Below are 27,500 nucleotides of genomic sequence, written 5' to 3' on the forward strand. Positions count from 1 at the left end.
CATGGTGGGTGAGGTTACGTGTTCTGTTATGACTAACACATGCCCCCAACCCTCTTTGCCTCCCTCCCCAAACCATTCACCAGCTCCCATATCATTGATTCTGTTAGAGAGAGATCCAGAGCGTGGAACAGGATTTGTTGTTTCCCATCTTCACCATATTAGTCATACTTTGATATTGCAGATGTTGCATTAGAGAGGTTGATAAACAGAGAGAGTGAGTGAATGAGAACATAGAGAGAGAGTGACAATGAGAACGTAGAGAGTGACTGAATGAGAAAACGTAGAGTGACTGAATGAGAAAACGTAGAGAGATAGTGACTGAATGAGAAAACGTAGTGACAATGAGAAAACGTAATGAGAAAACGTAGTGACAATGAGAAAACGTAGTGACAATGAGAAAACGTAGAGTGACAATGAGAAAACGTAGAGTGACAATGAGAAATCGTAGAGAGTAACTGAATGAGAACATAGAGAGAGAATGACGGAATGAGAAAACGTAGAGAGAGAGTGACTGAATGAGAACGTAGAGTGACTGAATGAGAAAACGTAGAGAGAGTGACTGAATGAGAAACCGTAGAGAGTGACGAATGAGAAAACGTAGAGAGAGAGTGACTGAATGAGAGAACGTAGAGAGTGACTGAATGAGAACGTAGAGAGTGAGTGAATGAGAAAACATAGAGAGAGAGTGACAATAAGAAAACAGAGAGAGTGACAATGAGAAAATGTAGAGAGAGAGTGACTGAATGAGAAAACGGAGAGAGTGATTGAATGAGAAAACGGAGAGAGTGATTGAATGAGAAAACGTGAGAGAGTGACAATGAAAAAACGTAGAGAGAGAGTGACTGAATGAGAAAACGTAGAGAGAGAGTGACTGAATGAGAAAACGTAGTGTGTGTGACTGGATGAGAAAAGGGAGAGAGAGTGACTGAATGAGAAAATGTAGAGAGAGTGACTGAATGAGAAAACGTAGAAAGAGTGACTGAATGAGAACATAGAGAGAGAGTGACAATGAGAAAACGTAGAGAGAGTGACTGAATGAGAAAACAGAGAGTGTGACTGAATGAGAACGTAGAGAGTGACAATGAGAAAACGTAGAAAGAGTGACTGAATGAGAACATAGAGAGAGAGTGACAATGAGAAAACGTAGAGAGAGTGACTGAATGAGAAAACAGAGAGTGTGACTGAATGAGAACGTAGAGAGTGACAATGAGAAAACGGAGAGTGACTGAATGAGAAATCGTAGAGAGTAACTGAATGAGAACATAGAGAGAGAGTGACTGAATGAGAAAACGTAGAGAGAGAGTGACTGAATGGGAAAACGTAGAGAGAGTGACTGAATGAGAAAACGTAGAGAGAGTGACTGAATGAGAAAACGAGAGAGAGAGTGACTGAATGAGAAAACGAGAGAGAGTGACTGAATGAGAAAACGTAGAGAGAGTGACTGAATGAGAAAACGTAGAGAGAGTGATTGAATGAGAAATCGTAGAGAGAGTGACTGAATGAGAACGTAGAGAGAGAGTGACTGAATGGGAAAACGTAGAGAGAGAGTGAGTGAATGAGAAAACGTAGAGAGAGTGACAACGAGAAAACGTAGAGAGAGTGACTGACTGAATGAGAAAACGTAGAGTGTGTGTCTGGAAGAGAAAAGGGAGAGAGAGTGACTGAATGAGAAAATGGAGAGAGAGTGACTGAATGAGAACGTAGAGAGAGAGTGACTGAATGAGAGAACGTAGAGAGAGAGAGTGACTGAATGAGAACGTAGAGAGAGTGACTGAATGAGAAAACGTAGAGAGAGAGTGACACAATGAGAACGTAGAGTGACAATGAGAAAACGTAGAGAGTGACTGAATGAGAAAACGTAGAGAGAGTGACTGAATGAGAAAACGTAGAGAGAGAGTGACTGAATGAGAAAACGTAGAGAGAGAGTGACTGAATGAGAAAACGTAGAGAGAGTGACTGAATGAGAAAACGTAGAGAGAGTGACTGAATGAGAAATCGTAGAGAGAGTAACTGAATGAGAACATAGAGAGTGACTGAATGGGAAAACGTAGAGAGAGAGTGAGTGAATGAGAAAACGTAGAGAGAGTGACTGACTGAATGAGAAAACGTAGAGAGAGTGACTGAATGAGAAAACGTAGAGAGTGACTGAATGAGAAATCGTAGAGAGAGTGACTGAATGAGAAATCGTAGAGAGAGTAACTGAATGAGAAAACGTAGAGAGAGTGACTGAATGAGAAAACGTAGAGAGAGTGTGACTGAATGAGAAAACGTAGAGAGAGTGACTGAATGAGAAAACGTAGAGAGAGTAACTGAATGAGAAAACGTAGAGAGAGAGTGACTGAATGAGGACGTAGAGAGTGACTGAATGAGAAAACATAGAGAGTGAAAATGAGAAAACGTAGAGAGAGTGACTGACTGAATGAGAAAACGTAGAGAGTGACTGAATGAGAAAACGTAGAGTGTGTGACTGGAAGAGAAAAGGGAGAGAGAGTGACTGAATGAGAAAACGTAGAGAGAGAGAGTGACTGAATGAGAAAACGTAGAGAGAGAGAGTAACTGAATGAGAAAACGTAGAGAGAGAGTGACTGAATGAGAAAACGTAGAGAGAGAGTGACTGAATGAGAAAACGTAGAGAGAGAGTGACAATGAGAAAACGAAGAGAGAGAGTGACTGAATGAGAAAACGTAGAGAGAGTGACTGAATGAGAAAACGTAGAGAGAGAGTGACTGAATGAGAAAGCAGAGAGAGAGTGACACAATGAGAAAACGTAGAGAGAGAGTGACTGAATGAGAAAACGTAGAGAGAGTGAGTGAATGAGAAAACGTGGAGAGAGAGTGACAATGAATAAACGTAGAGAGAGAATGAGAAAACATAGAGAGAGAGTGACAATGAGAAAACGTAGAGAGAGTAGCTGACTGAATGAGAAAACGTAGAGAGAGAGTGACAATGAATAAACGTAGAGAGAGAATGAGAAACATAGAGAGAGTGACTGAATGTGACACGTAGAGAGAGTGACTGAATGAGAAACGTGAGAGAGTGGTGACTGAATGAGAAAAGAAAGTGACTGAATGAGAAAACGAGAGAGTGACTGAATGAGAAAACGTAGAGAGTGACTGAATGAGAAAACGTAGAGAGTGACTGAATGAGAAAGTGTAGAGAGAGTGACTGAATGAGAAAACGTAGAGAGTGACTGAATGAGAAAACGTAGAGAGAGAGTGACTGAATGAGAATGTAGAGAAAGTGAGTGAATGAGAAAACGTAGAGAGAGAGTGACTGAATGAGAACGTAGAGAGTGACTGAATGAGAAAACATAGAGTGACAATGAGAACGAAGAGAGAGTGACTGAATTAGAAAACGTAGAGAGAGAATGACTGAATGAGAAAACGTAGAGAGAGAGTGACTGAATGAGAAAACGGAGAGAGAGAGTGACTGAATGAGAAAACGTAGAGAGAGTGACTGAATGAGAAAACGTAGAGAGAGAGTGACTGAATGAGAAAACGTAGAGAGAGAGTGACAATGAGAAAACGTAGAGAGAGTGACTGAATGAGAAAACGTAGAGAGAGTGACTGAATGAGAAAACGTAGAGAGAGAGTGACTGAATGAGAAAACGTAGAGAGAGTGACTGAATGAGAAAACGTAGAGTGAGTGACTGAATGAGAAAACGTAGAGAGAGTGACTGAATGAGAAAACGTAGAGAGAGAGTGACTGAATGAGAAAACGTAGAGAGAGTGACTGAATGAGAAAACGTAGAGAGAGTGACTGAATGAGAAAACGAGAGAGAGTGACTGAATGAGAAAACAGAGAGAGAGTGACTGAATGAGAAAACGTAGAGAGTGACTGAATGAGAAAACGTAGAGAGAGTGACTGAATGAGAAAACGTAGAGAGAGTGACTGAATGAGAAAACAGAGAGAGAGTGACTGAATGAGAAAACGTAGAGAGTGACTGAATGAGAAAACGTAGAGAGTGACTGAATGAGAAATCGTAGAGAGAGTAACTGAATGAGAAAACGTAGAGAGTGACTGACTGAATGAGAAAACGTAGAGAGTGTGACTGACTGGAAGAGAAAAGGGAGAGGGAGAGAGGGAATGCGGAGTTTGAAGGATGCAGTGTGCTGTATTGGCAGATCCCTGGCCGTCCGGCCGAGACTCTGATGTTTTCATGGCTCTATCTCCTGTACACACTGACAGACAGACAGACAGACAATCGGACGGATGGACAGATCCCGAGGAGGAGAGAGAGGGCCGTAGAGTAAGCCAAGGCAATATCCTGACATGTTCCTATCTCTCTCTCATCAGCTAGCACGGCTTACTGTAGATATTTGGTTATTCAGCCTCCCTCTTTATCCAACACTAATAAATACACAGCCACTAAGGCCTTCCCCCTGTTCTACCCAGAAACACCCATCACACGGTGTCGGCTAAACTAAGACATCAACATCTCCCCTCGTCCTGTGAGTCATTTACCAGCTGCTGACAGTTATAAGGGAAGAGGAGGGAGAGTTGAGGCCCACAACAGGTCATTCAACACCTATTAGTGTGCAGGCTGTGTTAGTGTGTCAGGCTGTGTCAGTTTGAGGCTGTGAGACCAAGGATAGTTCCAGTACTGGACAGTATGCCTTCACACTGGATTCAACTTAACCACTTTGGGGTAGATAGTATGGAAAATGTTTGAGGAATTGATTAGAAGTGAATTGTTGAATATTACATTTCATTATAGAGAATTTTCATGTTCCAAAATCTTGGAGTGTGTGTGAGTGAAAACCGGGGGTTTTACTGTCCACCTTGGTTATAGGGCTGGACAATAATACCAGGCCACTCCGCTACTGTTCTCCCATCACTAGCATATGCAGCACTGTCACCATACTGAACCTTTCATCCAAATGGTCCTGACATGTCTGAATAATCCAATAACTCCCAGTAAATTCTCTCAAACGGCTAACTCAAAGTGAGACTAGGGGAAGTAGCTGGAAGACTAGCAGCATTCGAGATTCATGTTCAAGTGATAACCATTATGGCATCCACTGGAACTCAGTTCTATTCATGTGTGTGTTTTCCGGCGTGTGGACAAACCCAGTCCTCAGTACAGTCAATGGTCAGGCCAGCCTGTGGTGGTTTCAGTGTACATGACATGCTTCATGACAAAAGGAAGGGCGTCATCAACTACAGAGCTGATCTACTGGAATGGGAATACACACAGAGACACACGTTATCCCGTTCCGACTGCAGGAACCCTGTGTTGGATCCTGTATTATGTCTAATGCTGTTTTTAATTGGCTGAATAGTAGAGACCAGTACATAAATCATTTGTCCAAACACCGGCACAGTGAAATTGGAGACAATTCAGGGCAAAAAAAGATTTCTGTCTTCTATTTTTTGCTGCTACCAATGCACTTCATTTTAAGTCATGCTCATCTCTTTATTTTGTTAAATCGCATGAAATGTAATTGTATTAAAAGCTTGGCTTGTTCTTTGTTCACAGATGTGACAGTGTTTGAACTTTAATATCTCAAACCAGATTGGTATCATTCTCTCATTCTTTAACTACAGCTTTAGTTGATCTAACAACTCAAACCGCCAGCCTTTATTTTCTCCAAGAGGAGAACCCTGTGTCCCTTCGGCTGTGTTCTGCTACCCACTCACCCCCTCTCTCTTTCGCTCTTTCTCCTGCAGCAAAACCAAGCCTCCCCCCCAGATCTCCCCCAGTAAGTCCAGTGGAGGAGAGTTCTGTGTGGCTGCTGTCTTTGCTGCCTCACGCTCCTGGTACATGACCAACCCCAACATGAAGAGAGAGAAAGGTGAGGAGGGGTCGCTTTGGCTTTGTCGCATTATGTTTATCATTACATATCCCACTAGTGCATTAGTATCCTAGCTGTTACCCCCAAAACCACCATCACGCTAAAACACTTTCATTTAGTTTTCATTTGGCAAAATGTAGAAGTTTAAAATCGGTGTGAGAATCGCAAATACCATTTGACTTGGATCTGTGCATTGACCTTTCTAAGCCCCCTGTGTAGACCCAACATTAAGGTCAAGGAAGTACAAACCCACTCAGGGAGATGCTGGGCGAAGTAGACAAAACACTTAGCAATGTCACAACACCACGCTCCTCTTACTTTGTAACGTTGACCTTTTGACCTCCCCTGTTCCTCAGACCAGTCCAGCCGGTCAGTGGTGGAGTCCCTCTACATCCTCAGTTGCTATGGCACCCTAGTGGAGCATGTCCTGGAGCCTCGGCCAATCAGCACAGCCCAGAAGATCAGCGATGACACACCCCTGGAGCTCAACACAAGTCCACGGGCCTGCTGGAGCCTGGCCAGGTAACTGACCCTTACACACAACACACACAACACACAACACACACACAACACACACACACACACACACACACACACACACACACACACACACACACACACACACACACACACACACACACACACACACACACACACACACACACACACACACACACACACACACACACACACACACACACACACACACACACACACACACACACACACACACACACACACACACAGTTTTTCCCCCTCTGCTAAGCTGTGGTTAATGTTATGAAGATTTATGTACATTACTGTATGTGATTTATACAGTAGTGCACTACATTGGGAATAGGGTGCCATTTGGGAGAGATCCTGAGATCTCTGTAATTGACTGTGTGTTTGTTGTGTTTTGTTGTTACAGGACTCCACTGTGGAATGAGCTGCAGCCTCCCTTTCTCTCCAACCACCCTCTGGTGCTGGCCTCTGACCTGTTGCAATATTACCAATACCTCCTGGCTGGATGTAAGTGTTATACACTGTGTGTGTATATGTACTATTTGTGCGTGTGTATGTGTACACCATTAGCCCGGTGCCAGAGCTGAAGCCGACTGATTCCTACTGTTTATTCTCTATGGGAGATTGTCTTTGCCTTCTTATTGGTGACATGCTGAGAGTAGGACCCTTTCAGTCCTCCTCCATTACATCCCTGTTCCCTCTTAAAACCCTCAGTGGAGATCAGACATCAGTCCATCTGAGTAGTACTCTGGCCTCAGATCTCTTATCACACAAACTATCAGCTTTTCATCCGTTCTGTTCCATCTGTACGGCGCTTTCCATCAAGTCTTTGTCACAGTGTGTCGCTGTGTCTGCCTCGTCTGGACAAGTCAGCATGACAACGCTAACAGCTCAACCAACTCCACTCAACTCATTCAAATGAAGCCGATTAGCCAGCCTCAACTCCTCCTAACTCAGTAACAAGTTCAAAGAGCACCAAGCACTTCAGGTTGATATGTGACAGGCTGTGGAGGCTGGAGATGGCAGAGGGAAGAGGAGGGTGACTCTGGAGGGCAGAGTGTACACGGATGGCCACACATTTAACTTAACCTCTGTTATAACTGTGCGTTGTTGCATTAGCTGCATAATCATAAACATAAATCAGTAATTAGCTCTTGAAGTGCCGTTGGGGCAAATCCCCTTCTCATCCCGTGTGCTTGTTCTTCTGTCTCCTCTATTCTACGCTAAAATGTCTACCTCCCAAATGGCACCCTATTCCCTACTTAGTGTACTACTTTTGACCTGCATCCTATGGTCAACAGTAGTGCACTATAGGGAATAGGGTGCCATTTGGGAGGGGGACATTCTCCCAGTGCTCAGGGCTGAATGAGTATGATATTTTCTCAAATGAGTTCTAATAGTCCTTTCTAGTGTCAGAGCAATGAAGTTAAGTTGGTGTGATTGTTCGGCAGCGGGCATCGGCGCTGGGTTTTTTGTGACTTGGTCCTGTGAGAAGGCACAATGGGCCAGACAGAGGGCACAATGGGCCAGACAGAGGGCACAATGGGCCAGACAGAGGGCACAATGGGCCAGACAGAGTGCATAATGATTTAGTCTCGGTGCTTTCTCACAAATAGCTCCAATTAGTGATGTGCAGCACCAACCCTATCGCGCTCACACACCCAGGTCAATACAATATGCACTTACTTCATTTGCCGTCTTGTACTTCTACCCATTGCTCCGCTCCACCCCCAGGCGTTTCCTGCATGCTACTACGGCTCACGGAGTGCCACCTTTCCTTCCTCCGCTTTGCACCCGTTCTGTTTCATAACACTGTGCGTCCACTCCGCTCACCAGCAGATGGATGGGCAGAGATGATGTGATCCAGGGGGGGCCAATCTGACCCGGGGATGCCACACAACACACACACTGTGTTGGCCTTCTCCAGTGGTGTGTAAAGATCAGAGTTTATGGAGGGAGAAGCTGCTGCTCTCCACCCTGCTCCAATACAAACTACAGTATCAGGGTCTAGTTTACGTAGTAGATACTACCTCAAATGTCAACAAGCAGAAGGAGTGTGTGACGGGAGGAGAAAGGGATAGGAAAGCGAAGAAGACAGAGAAATTGAGAGACGTGGAGGAGATGAGGTCACAAAGAGAAATATGGAGAGAGGGAGGGAGCGAGGCAGGGGGGTATGATAAATCACTGGTATCTTTTTTAGATCTGCAAATGAGTGTGTATTCAGGGACCTAGCTGGGTTCCACAACCTTCTAGAGTTTGGGGTTAGAGTGTTTACATGTTGTGTGATTGACAGCTGCTGCTCTCTTTATATTGAATGACCGGTGTGATTAAAAATGCATGTTGCTGTGGAGGGATGGAGCTCAGGGTCATGCCAGCCCAGCCGGAGAGGAGCCTCGCAGGCTGGTGATTAAAAGCAGCGGTGGCGCCACTTCATGGTCACTATCTCTACCTGTCCGTCTGCCCACCCCACTAGCACCGCTCTGGGCCCGCTCTGCTCTGCCACAGCCTGGTAAACAGCAACTCCACTACACTGCTGGGGATGATAAGAGACGGAGAGAGAGAGGTGCACACACTCACAGACAGACACACACACACACTCAGACACACACACACACTCAGACACACACACACACTCAGACACACACACACTCAGACACACACACACACACTCAGACACACACACACACTCAGACACACACACACACACTCAGACAGACACACACACACTCTCAGACACTCACTCACTCACTCACTCACTCACTCACTCACTCACTCACTCACTCACTCACTCACGGACAGACACAGTGAGATATGAGGATGACGTGCTGGCCTCATAAATGCTGTCTCCATCCAGCTTTGATGGCTCAGTCACTGTTATGTGAATGGCTCAGCCAGCCAGTTAGGAGAAACAGAGACCCTTTTTAGTCTAAAAGGCCCAATGTGAATAAATGGGGCCAATTTGTGTTGCCCTGAGGTGTCTTGAGTAGATTTAAACCTGTGGTCGGATCCCTTAGAATAACACCACCACACGATTGACGAATGTGAGGCTTTTTTTCCTTCCCCATTTGCAGCATTCATTCTTGAGATTTAGGGTATATTTTCTGTTTTTTTGAAGTGTGGGGGCTGTATTCATATAGCTGTGTGTTCAGACACCTCTTCCCCGGCCGCAAGACTTCACCGAGGCAAACATGGCGGGAATAATTGACCTCCCTGATCTTCTGGCTGGCTCCTCTGAGTAGGCTGGACACTTCAGTGGTGGCTGCGCTGGTGCTTTTTGGCCCTGGCCTCCCCCTAGTTTCAATATTTATTTGTCAGATGTACAAGTTGATGCAACAACAATAAGAAATAATAACAGATAAGAATACTAAAATAAAGTTTAGCCCCTAGATTCCTTTCATAATGTAGTAACTGTGGCGGGCTGGCTGTCTCCTGGGCCTTCTACCATGACGATGCGCCACGGCCTTGTCAATAACCGCTAATTGGCTGAGTGAGAGACTTCCGAGGCCAGCGGGAGCGGGTCTTTACCGCTGGGCTGTTTGGTCTTTACCTCTGGGCTGTTTGGTCTTTACCTCTGGGCTGTTTGGTCTTTACCTCTGGGCTGTTTGGTCTTTACCTCTGGGCTGTTTGGTCTTTACCTCTGGGTCTTTACCGCTGGGCTGTTTGGTCTTTACCTCTGGGCTGTTTGGTCTTTACCTCTGGGCTGTTTGGTCTTTACCTCTGGGCTGTTTGGTCTTTACCTCTGGGCTGTTTGGTCTTTACCGCTGGGCTGTTTGGTCTTTACCGCTGGGCTGTTTGGTCTTTACCTCTGGGCTGTTTGGTCTTTACCTCTGGGCTGTTTGGTCTTTACCTCTGGGCTGTTTGGTCTTTACCTCTGGGCTTGTTTGGTCTTTACCTCTGGGCTGTTTGGTCTTTACCTCTGGGCTGTTTGGTCTTTACCTCTGGGCTGTTTGGTCTTTACCTCTGGGCTGTTTGGTCTTTACCTCTGGGCTGTTTGGTCTTTACCTCTGGGCTGTTTGGTCTTTACCGCTGGGCTGTTTGGTCTTTACCTCTGGGCTGTTTGGTCTTTACCTCTGGGCTGTTTGGTCTTTACCTCTGGGCTGTTTGGTCTTTACCTCTGGGCTGTTTGGTCTTTACCTCTGGGCTGTTTGGTCTTTACCTCTGGGCTGGTTGGTCTTTACCTCTGGGCTGGTTGGTCTTTACCTCTGGGCTGTTTGGTCTTTACCTCTGGGCTGTTTGGTCTTTACCTCTGGGCTGTTTGGTCTTTACCTCTGGGCTGTTTGGTCTTTACCTCTGGGCTGTTTGGTCTTTACCTCTGGGCTGTTTGGTCTTTACCTCTGGGCTGTTTGGTCTTTACCTCTGGGCTGTTTGGTCTTTACCGCTGGGCTGTTTGGTCTTTACCTCTGGGCTGGTTGGTCTTTACCTCTGGGCTGGTTGGTCTTTACCTCTGGGCTGGTTGGTCTTTACCTCTGGGCTGGTTGGTCTTTACCTCTGGGCTGTTTGGTCTTTACCTCTGGGCTGGTTGGTCTTTACCTCTGGGCTGGTTGGTCTTTACCTCTGGGCTGTTTGGTCTTTACCTCTGGGCTGGTTGGTCTTTACCTCTGGGCTGGTTGGTCTTTACCTCTGTGCTGGTTGATCTCTACCGCCGGGCTGTTTGGTCTCTACCGCCGGGCTGATTGGTCTCTACCGCCGGGCTGATTGGTCTTTACCTCTGGGCTGTTTGGTCTTTACCTCTGGGCTGATTGGTCTCTACCGCCCTGATTGGGCTGATTGGTCTTTACCTCTGGGCTGATTGGTCTCTACCGCCGGGCTGATTGGTCTTTACGGGCTGATTTGGTCTTACCGCCCGGGCTGGCTGATTGGTCTCTACCGGGCTGATTGGTCTCTACCGCCGGGCTGATTGGTCTTTACCCTGGGCTGATTGGCTCTCTACCGCTGGGCTGATTGGTCTTTACCTCTGGGCTGATTGGTCTTTACCTCTGGGCTGTTTGGTCTTTACCTCTGGGCTGTTTGGTCTTTACCGCCGGGCTGTTTGGTCTCTACCGCCGGGCTGATTGGTCTCTACCGCCGGGCTGATTGGTCTCTACGGGCTGATTGGCCGGGCTGATTGGTCTCTACCGCCGGGCTGATTGGTCTCTACCGCCGGGCTGATTGGTCTCTACCGCCGGGCTGTTTGGTCTCTACCGCCGGGCTGATTTGGTCTCTACCGCCGGGCTGATTTGGTCTCTACCTCTGGGCTGGTTGGTCTTTACCTCTGGGCTGTTTGGTCTTTACCTCTGGGCTGGTTGGTCTTTACCTCTGGGCTGTTTGGTCTTTACCTCTGGGCTGGTTGGTCTTTACCTCTGGGCTGGTTGGTCTTTACCTCTGTGCTTGTTGGTCTTTACCTCTGGGCTGATTGGTCTTTACCTCTGGGCTGTTTGGTCTTTACCGCCGGGCTGATTGGTCTCTACCGCCGGGCTGATTGGTCTTTACCGCCGGGCTGATTGGTCTCTACCGCCGGGCTGATTGGTCTTTACCGCCGGGCTGATTGGTCTCTACCGCCGGGCTGATTGGTCTTTACCTCTGGGCTGATTGGTCTTTACCTCTGGGCTGTTTGGTCTTTACCGCCGGGCTGATTGGTCTCTACCGCCGGGCTGATTTGGTCTCTACCGCCGGGCTGGCTGGTCTCTACCGCCGGGCTGATTGGTCTCTACCGCCGGGCTGATTGGTCTCTACCGCCGGGCTGATTGGTCTCTACCGCCGGGCTGATTTGGTCTCTACCGCCGGGCTGATTTGGTCTCTACCGCCGGGCTGATTTGGTCTCTACCGCCGGGCTGATTGGTCTCTACCGCCGGGCTGATTGGTCTCTACCGCCGGGCTGATTGGTCTCTACCGCCGGGCTGATTGGTCTCTACCGCCGGGCCGATTGGTCTCTACCGCCGGGCCGATTGGTCTCTACCGCCGGGCCGATTTGGTCTCTACCGCTGGGCTGTTTGTTAAAGAAAACGTGGGAAAGGAGGATCAGCCATAGACAAGCACTGTACAAGCCGGCCTTGTCAAATAGTGACATTATCCCAACTGGTCTTCCGAATTGTCAAAAAGGACTGATCAGTGAGAGAGACAACCTCAGATTATTAGTCTTATCTCTCCCCAGAGATCAGGTCATCAGTCAGACCTGATCAATATCTGGCCCTGCTTTGTTCTGGGTCTACTCTCTTTACCTGCTGTTACTGCTACTGTCATCCACCAGATAACTAACTCTGTCTGAAATTACACCATATTCCGATATAGTGCACTACTTTTGACCAGTGCACTATATAGGGAATAGGGTGCCATTTTGGATGCATCCCTGCATTTCCTCCTGCTACTGGCCTTGACCAGACCACTCACTGTGTGTCTCCTCTGATTTACACCAATCAGATTTGCCTTATAAACACCATAAATTTGTTATAATTCTACTTCATAGGAATGGTTATATTATTCCGCCTGAGTCAGTTCAGATTGTAGTCTTTGCTATCAACTATCACTGAAGCAAATATGCCGTCTTGCGTTAATGAAATAGTACACCGTTTCAGACAGGTAGTGTAGTGGGCCTTTAATAGTCGTGTATTAGTGGACCAGTATAGCCATCTGCTGTGCTGGGAAGAAAAACTTTTCCTGAATGCATGACTGCTGTCTGCACATCAAAAGGATGTTATTTTTCTCTGAATTGCCAAGTGAAACACTGTAAGATCGTATTTTACAACTAGTCATGTTGGAACAGAACACGCTTGCCCACCTGGCCCAGATTTATAATGGGCCGTTTTTGGATTGCATAAACAACAACAGTAATTGTGAAAGGGATGGCGAGGATGTAGGATTGTGTTCCCAACAACTACAAGTGTGCTTGCTGTAGTTCCTCAGCATCACAGCTAGAAGAGCTTAAACACCTTATAGTTGAAGACTTTTCTTTCAGTCAGAAAAATACATTGAAATGACTTAGGAACTGTGACCACTTGGAGACACCAGTTAGTCCTCTCACTCAAACCCTTGTCATGGTTTTATGTTGCACCTACTCCATATTTTCCAGGAGAAGTGGTGAATTGCACACAATCAGCAGTGTAATGTTTGGATTCTTGTGTCAGGTGAACTGTTGTCCTCAACCTTGGTCTAATCATTTTCCCATAATCTTTAAACTCTTACCTTTAAATTGCTACCATGCTTATGCATATGCCTTTCATATTTCTTCTGGAAGAAACATTTCCATTTAGCCGTGTCCATATCGGCCAATTCCCGAGAGTGTAAAGGGTTAAGGAAGTCTGTGAAGACCTTAAAAGCAGCAGACCCAATGGCTGTCTATTGATCTGTCTATATATTTATCCAGCTACTCACTCTGGTAGATATGTCTGTAACTGTTTGGTGGGGTCAGTCTGTCTCTATATCCCTACATTCGCTAACACACACGCACACACAGAGGTCTGTCTGTGCTTGGCCCTTGGGGATGACCACTGCCTCCCCACTCAGGAGCATGTCCGTCCGGCTCTCTCAGGCCAATGGAAGCCCCCCCACCCCCACAACGGCGTAACCCGAGCCAGCCAACAACTGCTCCAAAGCATCAATAATTAATTAGGGAACAGCTATTGCCCCCAAGGGTCAGAGAGCAAGAGTAGAGCAGGGGGGAGAGCGATGGAAGGAAGGAGGGAGGGGTAGTAATGATTTTGTTTTATAAGTAACATAAGCAGGCTTTGTTAGAGAGCAACATAAGTCTGGCTAGGAACCACACACACCTTCACGCTACCTGTCTCTCCAGAGCAGGTGAGAGCGGTGTGTTACAAGCTTTTAGGAAAATAAGGTCAGCCTCTCCACAGTGGAAGAGTGTCAGTCGAGGTATTTGTTACAGCGCCGCTGTGTATGTGGTGTCAAGCCGACAAGCACACCTCCTTAAGAAGCCTCCCAACACCTGCTCAGAGAGAGACTCAGAGAGACCCAGAGAGAGAGAGAGAGCGAGGGAGAGAAAAGGCAAGAGAGGGGGCGTAAGAGACAGCAGCACCTTGTGCGCTCCAGATGAGAACTTAACAACTTTATTAGTCATTCCTGCATTAAACAAATTCACCACGGACTGGGGGTGTGGGGGTGGGGTGGGGTGGGGTGGTAGGCCCCGAGGTGCCAGAAGAAAAGACAGATTTGACACATTGAGCTTAATTCTCTACTCCTGCCTATTCACGCGTGTTGATACTCTGTCTGTCTGGGTGCCTCTCTGCCTGTGCTGCTGACGGCGCCTCACACACACACACACACACACATGCGCGCTCACTCACACACATGAGTGTGTACACATGTTCTCTCTCACTTACACATGCTCCTACACACACTCAGGCACACACATGCCATTTTTGCTCTCTTAACTGAGTGTCAGAGAAACAAGCCAACAGGAAAAACGTGAGCTTTTTCTCTCTCTCCTTGTCTGTCTGTCTGTCTCTCGCTTTCTTTCTCTCTCTCACTCTTACAAACACCATCAACCTCTCTCTGTGTCCACAGTGGTGCCCCCTGGAAGCCCGGGTCCTGTCACGCGCCACGAGTCTTACGACAGCCTGACGTCAGACCACAGCGGACAGGAGGACGAGGAGTGGCTCTCACAGGTGAGACGGACACTGCCCGGCTGGCACCTCTTGAGTGATAACCAAGTCAACATCATGAAACACGCCTGATTCAGGTAATCTAAAGGGTTGATGCTCAGTTACCGGATAGATCAGGTTTATTAATGCTGGGCTATAACAAAATGGGACAGTCATCCCTTCAAGAGCCTATCACTCAGCAAACTATTTATTTTCTCTCATAAAGGACTTATCCTTGGCACTAGCCGGTAGGGGGGAAATCAGTGCCTTTCGACATTTTAAGTCGAAATTGTGCCCAAATATTGAATTTTGAAGAGCCTGTTATACTAAATTAAGTGCCCTTTAATACACTGCTCAAAAAAATAAAGGGAACACTAAAAATAACACATCCTAGATCTGAATGAATGAAATATTCTTATTAAATACTTTTTTCTTTACATAGTTGAATGTGCTGACAACATAATCACACAAAAATTATCAATGGAAATCAAATTTATCAACCCATGGAGGTCTGGATTTGGAGTCACACTCAAAATTAAAGTGGAAAACCACACTACAGGTCTGGGGAACGGGCAGGCCAGTCCATAGCATCAATGCCTTCCTCTTGCAGGAACTGCTGACACACTCCAGCCACATGAGGTCTAGCATTGTCTTGCATTAGGAGGAACCCAGGGCCAACCACACCAGCATATGGTCTCACAAGGGGACTGAGGATCTCATCTCGGTACCTAATGGCAGTCAGGCTACCTCTGGCGAACACATGGAGGGCTGTGCGGCCCCCCAAAGAAATGCCACCCCACACCATGACTGACCCACCGACAAACCAGTCATGCTGGAGGATGTTGCAGGCAGCAGAACGTTCTCCACGGCGTCTCCAGGCTCTGTCACGTCTGTCACATGTGCTCAGTGTGAACCTGCTTTCATCTGTGAAGAGCACAGCGCACCAGTGGCGAATTTGTCAATCTTGGTGTTCTCTGGCAAATGCCAAACGTCCTGCACGGTGTTGGGCTGTAAGCACAACCCCCACCTGTGGACGCCGGGCCCTCATACCACCCTCATGGAGTCTGTTTCTGACCGTTTGAGCAGACACATGCACATTTGTGGCCTACTTGAGGTAATTTTGCAGGGCTCTGGCAGTGCTCCTCCTTGCACAAAGGCGGAGGTAGCAGTCCTGCTGCTGGGTTGTTGCCCTCAACGGCCTCCTCCACGTCTCCTGATGTACTGGCCTGTCTCCTGGTAGCGCCTCCATTCTCTGGATACCATGCTGACAGACTCAGCAAACCTTCTTGCCACAGCTCGCATTGATGTTCCATCCTGGATGAGCTGCACTACCTGAGCCACTTGTGTGGGTTGTAGACTCCGTCTCATGCTACCACTAGAGTGAAACCACCGCCAGCATTCAAAAGTGACCAAAACATCAGCCAGGAAGCATAGGAACTGAGAAGTGGTCTGTGGTCACCACCTGCAGAACCACTCCTTTATTGGGGGTGTCTTGCTAATTGCCTATAATTTCCACCTGTTGTCTCTTCCATTTGCACAACAGCATGTGAAATGTATTGTCAATCAGTGTTGCTTCCTAAGTGGACAGTTTGATTTCACAGAAGTGTGATTGACTTGGAGTTACATTGTGGTGTTTATTTTTTTGAGCAGTGTATATTGTACAGCACTAAGAAAATTCTACAAACCTGATTTTTTTAAATGAATAAAGACTTGATAAAGTTCCCAAATTGTGCATTTTGACATGTCCCTCTGCATTCTCTGTGACTTCTGCAAACATTTAACCTACTTAACCCCAACATGTCTCAAATGTTTTACTGTCATTGTAAAACCCTAGTTATTGCTTTGACAAAATCATTTCTTAAGATGATTATTTAGTGTTATTAGTGATTCATTTTAAGGTATAAAAAAACAAACCCTGTACATCATTTTAAGGTCAATCCTGTTACAGGAACTGAACTCTCATTTTAATATGGTGAAACTATTCCTTTATAGATATTTTTTTCAAAAGAAATCACGAACATCTAATAGTTATATCCTAGTGTAAAAGCAGCTGGTTCTACTCTTTGGCCATTTTCTGTTGTTTTTTGGTGGAAAACTGTATGTGTCAAGTATAACATGTCAACCCTGTCACCCATAGATAGACAAAACCTTTTTTGTGAAGCCTGCATTCAATCGCCACTCCCTGCCCTCCAAGCTTCCTTTCCCCCTGTCACGAGAGGATTCATGGCTGATTTAAGATGAAATCGTCAACCCCGTTACGGTCAACCCTGTTACTTTATTTGGCGCTTAATAGGCACTTACTCTAGTCATTTTTGAGATGGGAGAAAGTTTTTTGTGTTCTTTATGACAGAATGTGTTTGTTTTTTCCACCAAGTTAACTTACTCAAAAGGCACCTAATTGGTGGAATGACCCAGGAGCTAATAGGTGGTTTTTGGACTAAGTGGCTCTTGACTCTTAGATTCCTTGTCTTTGTCCAGCGGTGCATGATGCCACTATTACAGCATGAAATAAGATTACATTTTAATCTAATACCAAATAGTGGTCATTTTGGCACTGAGTACTGCCGTGAGATGTGGTTTGGAGGGATATACAGTGCCTTCGGAAAGTATTCAGACCCCTTGACTTTTTCCACATTTTGTTATGTTACAGCCTTATTCTAAAATAGATTGCTGAGGAATAGTTTTTCTTTAATCTACACACGGACTCAAAATTGAGCTTAGGTGCATCCTGTTACCATTGATCATCCTTGAGATGTTTCTACAACTTGATTGGAGTCCACCTGTGTTAAATTCAATTAATTGGACATGATTTGGAAAGGCACACACCTGTCTATATAAGGTCCCACAAAAATGTCTGCCGCATTGAAGGTCCCCAAGAACACAGTGGCCTCCATCATTCTTAAATGGATTAAGTTTGGAACCACCAACACTCGTACTTGGTGGTTCCAAAAAGGGCTCATCATGGAGGTGACCAAGAGTCCAATGGTCACTCTGGCTGAGCTCCAGTGTTCCTTTGCGAAGATGGGTGAACCTTCCAGAAGGACAACCATCTCTGCAGCACCAACCAGGCCTTTATGGTAGAGTGGCCAGATGGAAGCCACTCCTCAGTAAAAGGCAAATGACAGCCCACTTGGAGTTTGCCAAAAGGCACCTAAAGGACTCTGTCCATGAGAAACAATATTCTTTGGTCTGACGAAATCAAGTCTGGAGGAAACCTGGCACCATCCCTACAGTGAAGCATGGTGGTGGCAGCATCATGCTGTGGGGATGTTTTTCAGCAGCAGGGACTGGGAAACTAGTCCGGATCGAGGGAAAGATAAACAGCGCAAAGTACAGAGAGATCCTTGAAAACCTGCTCCAGAGCTCTCAGGAACTCAGACTTGGGTGAAGGTTCACCTTTTAACAGGATAATGACCTTAAGCACACGTCTCAAAACCACTCCTGCGTTGTCTAGGCTAAGTGCAGCGACGCTCCCCATCCAGCCTGACAGAGCTTGAGAGGATCTGCAGAGAAGAATGGGAGAAACGCCCCAAATACAGGTGTGTCAAGCTTGTAGCGTCGTACCCAAGAAGACTCGAGGCTATAATCGCTGCCAAAGCTGCTTAAACAAAGTACTGAGTAAAGGGTCTGAATACTTATGAAAATGTGATGTTTCAGTTAGATTCTTTTGAAAATGTATTTAAAAAATAAAATACCTGTTTTTGCTTTGTCATTATTGGGTATTGTGTGTTTAATTAATTTTAGAATGAGGCTGTAACGTAACAAAATGTGGAAAAAGTTGTGGGGTCTAAATACTTTCCGAAGGCACTGTATGGTTGGGATATTTAACATTACAGATAGCCTTCCACAAGCTTCCCACAATAAGTTGGGTGAATTCCCATTCCTCCTGACAGAGCTGGTGTAACTGAGTCAGGTTTGTAGGCCTCCTTTCTCGCACATGCTTTTTCAGTTCTGCCCACACATTTTCTATAGGATTGAGGTCAAGGCTTTGTGATGGCCACTCCAATACCTTGACTTTGTTGTCCTTAAGCCATTTTGCCACAACTTTGGAAGTATGCTTGGGGTCATTGTCCATTTGGAAGCTTTAACTTCCTGACTGATGTTTTGAGATGTTGCTTCAATATATCCACATAATTTTCCTTCCTTATGGTGCCATCTATTTTGTGAAGTGCGCCAGTCCCTCCTGTAGCAAAGTACCCCCACAACATGATGCTGTACCCCCGTGCTTCACGGTTGGAATGGTGTTCTTCGTCTTGCAAGCCTCCCTTTTTTCCTCCAAACATAACGATGGTCATTATGGCCAAACAGTTCTATTTTTTTTTTCATCAGACCAGAAGACATTTCTCCAAAAAGTACAATCGTTGTCCCCATGTGCAGTTGCAAACCGTAGTCTAGCTTTTTTATGACGGTTTTGGAGCAGTGGCTTCTTCCATTGCTGAGCGGCCTTTCAGGTTATGTTGATATAGGACTCGTTTTTACTGTGGATATAGATACTTCTGTACCTGTTTCCTCCAGCATCTTCACATGGTCCTTTGCTGTTGTTCTGGGATTGATTTGCACTTTTCGTACCAAAGTACGTTCATCTCTAGGAGACAGAACACGTCTCCTTCCTGAGTGGTATAACGGCTGCGTGGTCCCATGGTGTTTATACTTGCATACTATTGTTTGTACAGATGAACGTGGTACCTTCAGGCGTTTGGAAATTGCTCCCAAGGATTAACCAGACTTGTGGAAGTCTACAATTTATTTTCAGAGGTCTTGGCTGATTTCTTTTGATTTTCCCATGATGTCAAGCAAAGAGGCACTGAGTTTGAAGGTAGGCCTTGAAATACATCCACAGGTACACCTCTAATTGACTCAAATAATGTCAGTTAGCCTATCAGAAGCTTCTAAACCCATTAAATTATTTTCTGGAGTTTTCCAAGCTGTTTTGAGGCACAGTCAACTTAGTGTATGTAAACTTCTGACCCACTGGAATTGGGATACTGTGAATTATAAGTGAAATAATATGTCTGTTGTTGGAAAAATGACTTGTGTCATGCACAAAGTAGATGTCCTAACCGACTCGCCAAAACTATAGTTTGTTAACAAGAAATTTGTGGAGTGGTTGAAAAACTAGTTTTAATGACTCCAAAATAAGTGTATGTAAACTTCCGATTTCAACTGTATGACCCCACTATCTTCAGCTTGGTTAACCCTTCACTCCCTCTTGTCTGGAGCCTAATCTCTGCAAGGAACCATCACATCTCCTCCAGTAATCATTTCTGGCCATATATAATGGATTGGGGTAAATGTTTCCAAGTTATTCTGTGGTTCGTAGCCACTATGATAGTTTTGCCGGGAGCCAAACCCAACAACGTCTTTCTACCATCTCCTGCACCAAAAACACTGAAGCTTGGCCGTATTGATGCTTGCGCCGTGCTATTATTAGCCAGGTGAAGTCTTTTTAATGGAGATTGGCAGCCAGGCCACTAGGGGGAGTTGTGCTGTTTTGATAAGGTTGTGCTTCAAACTCCCAAGCAGTGATGGGGACACAGTACTATGGGGGGGGGTGGTGTCTGTCAGACAAACTAGTTAAGCCGAGGTTCTGACTTATTGCACTCAAGAAAGATACCACAGGACTCGGAGGTTGTAGCAGTGCTATCCTCAGGAAACAGCACAGTGAATTTTAAATGACTAATTCTGACACTGAATAGCTCCTGTAAATCATTGGATGAGGCTCCTCAACATGGCATCTCACTTGTCCTCCAGTTTATCCCAACACACTTACCTTGTCGCCTTTCAAATTCAAATGTGAAATGGCACTGGAAGACAGAACACTTGTCTTGATCCATTGTAGAAACAAGCCTTCCAAGGTCATGCTGTCAATTCTGTTCTGTACAATAGTCTGGAGGATAAATAGTGAAACATGTATAGTATGATGATAATGGATAGATTGAGTTAGAGCACCGCTGTCTTGTGGATGTCATTAAATGATATTCCTTCATTAGATTATCAGCAGTGTTCAGAATCAGATGGATCTGCTTTTTTCTATTGAAGCGCCACATCGTGACCTTTGGTGTGTGCCGTCCGTCTGGGCGCTGTATGTAGCGCGACTCAGGAGACATTGCTTGTGTCCCAAATGTCCCCCGTTTCCCTTTATAGTGCACTACTTTTTACCAGGGCCCATAATTCTGGTCAAAAGTAATGCATTATATATTGAATAGGGGGCCATTTGGGACATAGCTTTGGTGCGTAATAGTGTAAGTGGGTCTCAGGTCTGTCAGATGACAACAATGCCAGAAGCAGCACCACAGATTCCCCCTTATCCTGGTTTCAATACCCCTCCATCAAGCCATCAGGTCAGGCTCTGACGGTCATGACACATTCTATTGGGTTATTGCAGTAGCGACCAGGCCTCTGGAGACTGGACTATAATTCTCTCCCTCCTCCACTTCCTGTGCTATACAGTGACTACATATCAGACGTCCCTAAGCTGTTCTATCAACAGTCCTTTGGTGGTTCTGTGAGCTCTACACAACTCTGTGATAACTCGTATTGTCAGGCACAGTATGTCAGGACAGGGCGTGACAGACAGGAGGACGGAGGTGAGAGACCAACATCTGGCCCTGCGCCCCGACACTGAAGAGAGCCATGGCATCTGTTGATCTCTGGGGCTGGGCGACACTAATGTACACACACTGAAATCCTCTGTCTGTCTGTCTGTGTGTCTGTGTGTGGCCTAATTTACACAGCTGTGCCAAACCACTTATCACTCACACCCCATGGACGTATTATGAGACCCTATGCTGTCACCCCTGTCTTGGCTCTTCCACAGCCAAATAGACATAAGTGTGGAAGGAGGGGAGCCTGTGTTAAATAAACAAGACCGAAGGATTGAGAGGAGCTCTTAGTGAGAAAGAGAGTTGGAGAGGGGATAAGGGAGATAATGAGAGCGAGGGATTGAGGCAGAGAGAGATTTTGAGGGCAGAGAGAGATTGAGGGAGAGGGATTGAGGGCGAGGGCAGAGAGGGATTGAGGGCAGAGAGGGATTGAGGGCAGAGAGGGATTGAGGGAGAGTGCAGAGAGGGATTGAGGGAGAGGGATTGAGGGAGAGGGCAGAGAGTGATTGAGGGAGAGGGCAGAGAGGGATTGAGGGAAAGGGCAGAGAGGGATTGAGGGAAAGGGCAGAGAGGGATTGGGTGTAAAGAGAGGTAAAAGCTCGTTAGAATTGTTCTGTCCTCTCCTCATCTCCCCATCCATCTATTGTAACATTACTGACAGACCTTTCTGGAGTCTACCACGCTGTCATCTTAATGCCCACCATGCCATCACTCAGGGGGCAGACGCTGCAGAGTTCCTGAGCCATAACGGCCACGGTGGCATTTCTCTGAAACAGTGACGCTAATGTGGCTCTGACGCTCGTCCTCTAATCCCATTGCCATGGAAATCTGTCTCCCTCATTTCCTCTTCCCCTAACTCACGCCGCCCCGCCCGCCAGCTCACTGGGACTACATCGGCTTGTCTCTGTGGACAACAGGCTTTAGTCTGACAGGTTTACATCCTGAACGGATGTGGACAGTGACGCTGTAGTAGTTATTTTATTAGTCCCAAATGGGAGACTGGTTTTCAGCAGTTTGTATACAAACACAGGACCAGTATTTAGTTCTACCTAAATGAAATAAAACAAAGATAAGTGCACTATCCATTCCAGTGCTATTGCTAACGTTGTTGTCTGGCCCCTACCAGGTGGAGATAGTCACCCACACAGGGCCTCACCGTCGGCTGTGGATGGGTCCTCAGTTCCAGTTTAAGACCATCCACCCATCTGGTCAGACTACGGTCATCTCCTCCTCCTCCTCCGTGCTGCAGTCCCAGGGCCCCAGCGACATTCAACAGCCTCTGTTGGACTTCCACACTGATGACCTGGACCTACACAGTCTCAGGTAGGTGGACAATCATGCTGCCGTAGTTGTCTGTAACTTATGCTATTTTTAACAGGTCTCAATGATACTAATTATATATACTGTATAAATGACATGAAATCTGCAAATAAACACAACATAACAGCAGTTAAATAAACACACACATCGTAACATTATACATGTCTGTGTGTGTAGGATCCAGCCGGTGCGTTCTGAGCCGGTCAGCATGCCTGGTTCCTCTCGGCTGGTGGCTGAACGGAGGGGACAGGGGACGGTCATTGATACAGGATCAGGTAGGAACCATGCTACTATATACTCTACCGTCTGTCCTGTCTGTCCTGTCTGTCTGTATATTTGTGGTATGGGACTGTGTACAGATGTCTGTACCTGGTTCAATACAGATTGTCTGTGCGCACACACACACACACACACACACACACACACACACACACACCACACACCACACACCACACACCACACAACACACACACACACGAATGCAAAACCCATGACCTGTGTGAACTGTGTCTTCTTCATAATGATCATAACATTTTGGCTGTGGGCCTAGCCTACACTCAAGCTTTTGTTTTTCTGTTCAGACACACAATCACATTCACCCTTTAAAACCAGCCACATAATGACCAACATGATAATCTAGTCGGACTTTTCACAGTATCCAAGCCAGAAATCACCCTAGTGATAACCATAATCATAACCCTGCATTGTGATTGGATGAGTGGACCTAATGTAGACCTTTCTGGTCTCATCTGTGAATTAGATTAGATTGATCTGCTTTAAAGATAGTGTCTTTTTACGTTTGGCCTTTTCTTCATCCTGTTAGGCAGTTAGGGTTTAATCCAATCATGTTGAGATGAAAGCCGGCACGTACAGTGTTGTTCTCTAGGGGTTATTGCTGTTATACTGATCTTGTGAGAATCCCAATTGGATTTAGTGCTTGTTTTATGTCATCGTGAAGCCACCGTTGGGATCAATGTGACTGGTATGATGTTGTGGTCTTATGATCCGGTGATTGAGTCGATTAATAGTAAAGGCCTTGGATGTAGAAGGTACAGTAACCTTGTTTGTTTTATCACCACTGTATCTTCACTTGAAGCACAAGGCCCTGTTTTGACGAGGTATCCCACTCCCTTTCACCCAAAACCTACATCATCAACAAAGTACATTCTTACATTCTCTCTCTCTCTTTCGTTCTCTCTCTCTCTATCGTTCTCTCTCTCTCTTTCGTTCTCTCTCTCTCTATCGTTCTCTCTCTCTCTTTCGTTCTCTCTCTCTCTATCATTCTCTCTCTCTCTATCGTTCTCTCTCTATCGTTCTCTCTCTATCGTTCTCTCTCTCTCTATCGTTCTCTCTCTCTATCGTTCTCTCTCTCTCTATCGTTCTCTCTCTATCGTTCTCTATCGTTCTCTCTCTATCGTTCTCTCTCTCTATCGTTCTCTCTCTCTCTATCGTTCTCTCTCTACCGTTCTCTCTCTATCGTTCTCTCTATCGTTCTCTCTCTCTATCGTTCTCTCTCTCTCTATCGTTCTCTCTCTCTCTATCGTTCTCTCTCTCTATCGTTCTCTCTCTCTATCGTTCTCTCTCTCTCTATCGTTCTCTCTCTCTCTATCTTCTCTCTCTCTCTCTCTCTATCGTTCTCTCTCTCTATCGTTCTTCTCTCTCTATCGTTTCTCTCTCTCTCTATCGTTCTCTCTCTCTCTATCGTTCTCTCTCTCTCTATCGTTCTCTCTCTCTCTATCGTTCTCTCTCTCTCTATCGTTCTCTCTCTCTCTATCGTTCTCTATCGTTCTCTCTCTCTCTGTCGTTCTCTCTCTCTCTATCGTTCTCTCTCTCTCTATCGTTCTCTCTCTCTCTCTCGTTCTCTTCTCTATCGTTTTCTCTCTCTATCGTTCTCTCTCTCTCTATCGTCTCTCTCTCTCTCGTTCTCTCTCTCTATCGTTCTCTCTCTTCTCTATCGTTCTCTCTCGTTCTCTCTCTCTATCGTTTCTCTCTCTCTATCGTTCTCTCTCTCTATCGTTCTTCTCTCTCTCTATCGTTCTCTCTCTCTCTATCGTTCTCTCTCTCTCTGATCGTTCTCTCTCTCTATCGTTTCTCTCTCTCTATCGTTTCTCTCTCTCTATCGTTCTCTCTCTCTCTATCGTTTCTCTCTCTCTCTATCGTTCTCTCTCTCTCTATCGTTCTCTCTCTCTATCGTTCTCTCTCTCTCTATCTTTCTCTCTCTCTCTATCGTTCTCTCTCTCTCTATCGTTCTCTCTCTCTCTATCGTTCTCTCTCTCTCTCGTTCTCTCTCTATCGTTCTCTCTCTATCGTTCTCTCTCTCTATCGTTCTCTCTCTCTATCGTTCTCTCTCTCTCTATCGTTCTCTCTCTATCGTTCTCTCTCTCTCTCTCGTTCTCTCTCTCGTTCTCTCTCTCTCTTTCTCTCTCTCTCTATCGTTCTCTCTCTCTCTCGTTCTCTCTCTCTATCGTTCTCTCTCTCTATCGTTCTCTCTCTCTCTATCGTTCTCTCTCTCTATCGTTCTCTCTCTCGTTCTCTCTCTCTCTATCGTTCTCTCTCTCTCTCGTTCTCTCTCTCTATCGTTCTCTCTCTCTCTATCATTCTCTCTCTCTCTATCGTTCTCTCTCTCTATCGTTCTTCTCTCTCTCTCTCTCTATCGTTCTCTCTCTCTCTATCGTTTCTCTCTCTCTCTCTATCTCTCTCTCTCTCTATCGTTCTCTCTCTCTATCGTTTCTCTCTCTCTATATCTCTCTATCGTTCTCTCTCTATCGTTTCTCTCTCTCTCTCTATCGTTTCTCTCTCTCTCGTTCTCTCTCTCTCTATCTCTCTCTCTCTATCGTTCTCTCTCTCTCTATCGTTCTCTCTCTCTCTATCGTTCTCTCTCTCTCTATCGTTTCTCTCTCTCTATCGTCTCTCTTCTCTCTCTCTCTATCGTTCTCTCTCTCTCTATCGTTCTCTCTCTCTCTATCGTTCTCTCTCTCTATCGTTCTCTCTCTCTCTATCGTTCTCTCTCTCTCTATCTCTATCTCTTCTCTCTCTATCGTTCTCTCTCTATCTCTATCGTTCTCTCTCTCTATCGTTCTCTATCGTTCTCTCTCTATCGTTCTCTCTCTCTCTATCGTTCTCTCTCTCTCTATCGTTCTCTCTCTCTATCGTTCTCTCTCTATCGTTCTCTCTCTCTATCGTTCTCTCTCTCTATCGTTCTCTCTCTCTATCGTTCTCTCTCTCTATCGTTCTCTCTCTCTATCGTTCTCTCTCTCTCTATCGTTCTCTCTCTCTATCGTTCTCTCTCTCTATCGTTTCTCTCTCTATCGTTCTCTCTCTCTATCGTTCTCTCTCTCTCGTTCTCTCTCTCTCTATCGTTCTCTCTCTCTATCGTTCTCTCTCTCTATCGTTCTCTCTCTCTATCGTTCTCTCTCTCTATCGTTCTCTCTCTCTATCGTTCTCTCTCTCTCTCGTTCTCTCTCTCTCTATCGTTCTCTCTCTCTCTATCGTTTCTCTCTCTCTATCGTTCTCTCTCTATCGTTCTCTCTCTCTATCGTTCTCTCTCTCTATCGTTCTCTCTCTCTATCGTTCTCTCTCTCTATCGTTTCTCTCTATCGTTCTCTCGTTCTCTCTCTCTATCGTTTCTCTCTCTCTATCGTTTCTCTCTCTCTCGTTCTCTCTCTCTATCGTTCTCTCTCTATCATTCTCTCTCTCTATCGTTCTCTCTCTATCATTCTCTCTCTCTATCGTTCTCTCTCTCTATCGTTCTCTCTCGTTCTCTCTCTCTATCGTTCTCTCTCTCTATCGTTCTCTCTCTCTATCGTTCTCTCTCTCTCTATCGTTCTCTCTCTCTCTCTCTTCTCTCTCTCTCTATCGTTCTCTCTCTCTCTATCGTTCTCTCTCTCTATCGTTCTCTCTCTCTCTATCGTTCTTCTCTCTCTATCGTTCTCTCTCTCTATCGTTCTCTCTCTCTCTCTCTTCTCTCTCTCTCTCGTTCTCTCTCTCTATCGTTTCTCTCTCTATCGTTCTCTCTCTATCGTTCTCTCTCTCTATCGTTCTCTCTCTCTCTATCGTTCTCTCTCTATCGTTTCTCTCTCTCTATCGTTCTCTCTCTCTATCGTTTCTCTCTCTCTATCGTTCTATCTCTCTCTCTCTCTATCGTTCTCTCTCTCTCTATCGTTCTCTCTCTCTATCGTCTCTCTCTCTCTATCGTTCTCTCTCTCTATCGTTCTCTCTCTCTCTATCGTTTTCTCTCTCTCTATCGTTCTCTCTCTATCGTTCTTCTCTCTCTCTATCGTCTCTCTCTCTCTATCGTTCTCTCTCTCTCTATTCTCTCTCTATCGTTCTTCTCTATCGTTCTCTCTCTCTATCGTTCTCTCTCTCTCTATCGTTCTCTCTCTCTCTCTATCGTTCTCTCTCTCTATCGTTCTCTCTCTCTATCGTTCTCTCTCTATCGTTCTCTCTCTCTATCGTCTCTCTCTCTCTATCGTTCTCTCTCTCTATCGTTCTCTCTCTCTCTTCGTTCTCTCTCTCTCTATCGTTCTCTCTCTCTATCGTTTCTCTCTCGTTCTCTATCGTTCTCTCTCTCTCTATCGTTCTCTCTCTCTCTCTCTCTCTCTATCTTTCTCTCTCTCTCTCTCTCTTCTCTCTCTCTCTCTATCGTTCTCTCTCTCTCTATCGTTCTCTCTCTCTATCGTTCTCTCTCTCTATCGTCTCTCTCTCTCTAT

At 45.7% G+C, this 27,500-nt stretch overlaps 1 protein-coding gene across 50 annotated transcripts in view; it reads left to right on the top strand.

Annotated features, from left to right (window-relative positions):
• The window catches only part of LOC118373607 (BCAS3 microtubule associated cell migration factor-like), a 222,985-nt gene that overhangs the window by 124,001 nt on the left and 71,484 nt on the right, over positions 1-27,500 (top strand). For all 50 annotated transcript variants that reach the window (XR_008139533.1, XM_052521480.1, XM_052521501.1 and 47 more), the window contains 6 exons: positions 5,671-5,795; positions 6,152-6,317; positions 6,706-6,806; positions 14,793-14,893; positions 22,598-22,794; positions 22,969-23,066. Coding sequence is in view for 49 of the 50 variants with exons in the window: in XM_052521480.1 (XP_052377440.1) it covers positions 5,671-5,795; positions 6,152-6,317; positions 6,706-6,806; positions 14,793-14,893; positions 22,598-22,794; positions 22,969-23,066 (788 nt within the window). In the remaining variant the exon portion in view is untranslated. The remainder of the gene's footprint in view (positions 1-5,670; positions 5,796-6,151; positions 6,318-6,705; positions 6,807-14,792; positions 14,894-22,597; positions 22,795-22,968; positions 23,067-27,500) is intronic.

Source organism: Oncorhynchus keta, chromosome 1, assembly GCF_023373465.1.
Source record: "Oncorhynchus keta strain PuntledgeMale-10-30-2019 chromosome 1, Oket_V2, whole genome shotgun sequence".
Taxonomy (NCBI): Eukaryota; Metazoa; Chordata; class Actinopteri; order Salmoniformes; family Salmonidae; genus Oncorhynchus; species Oncorhynchus keta.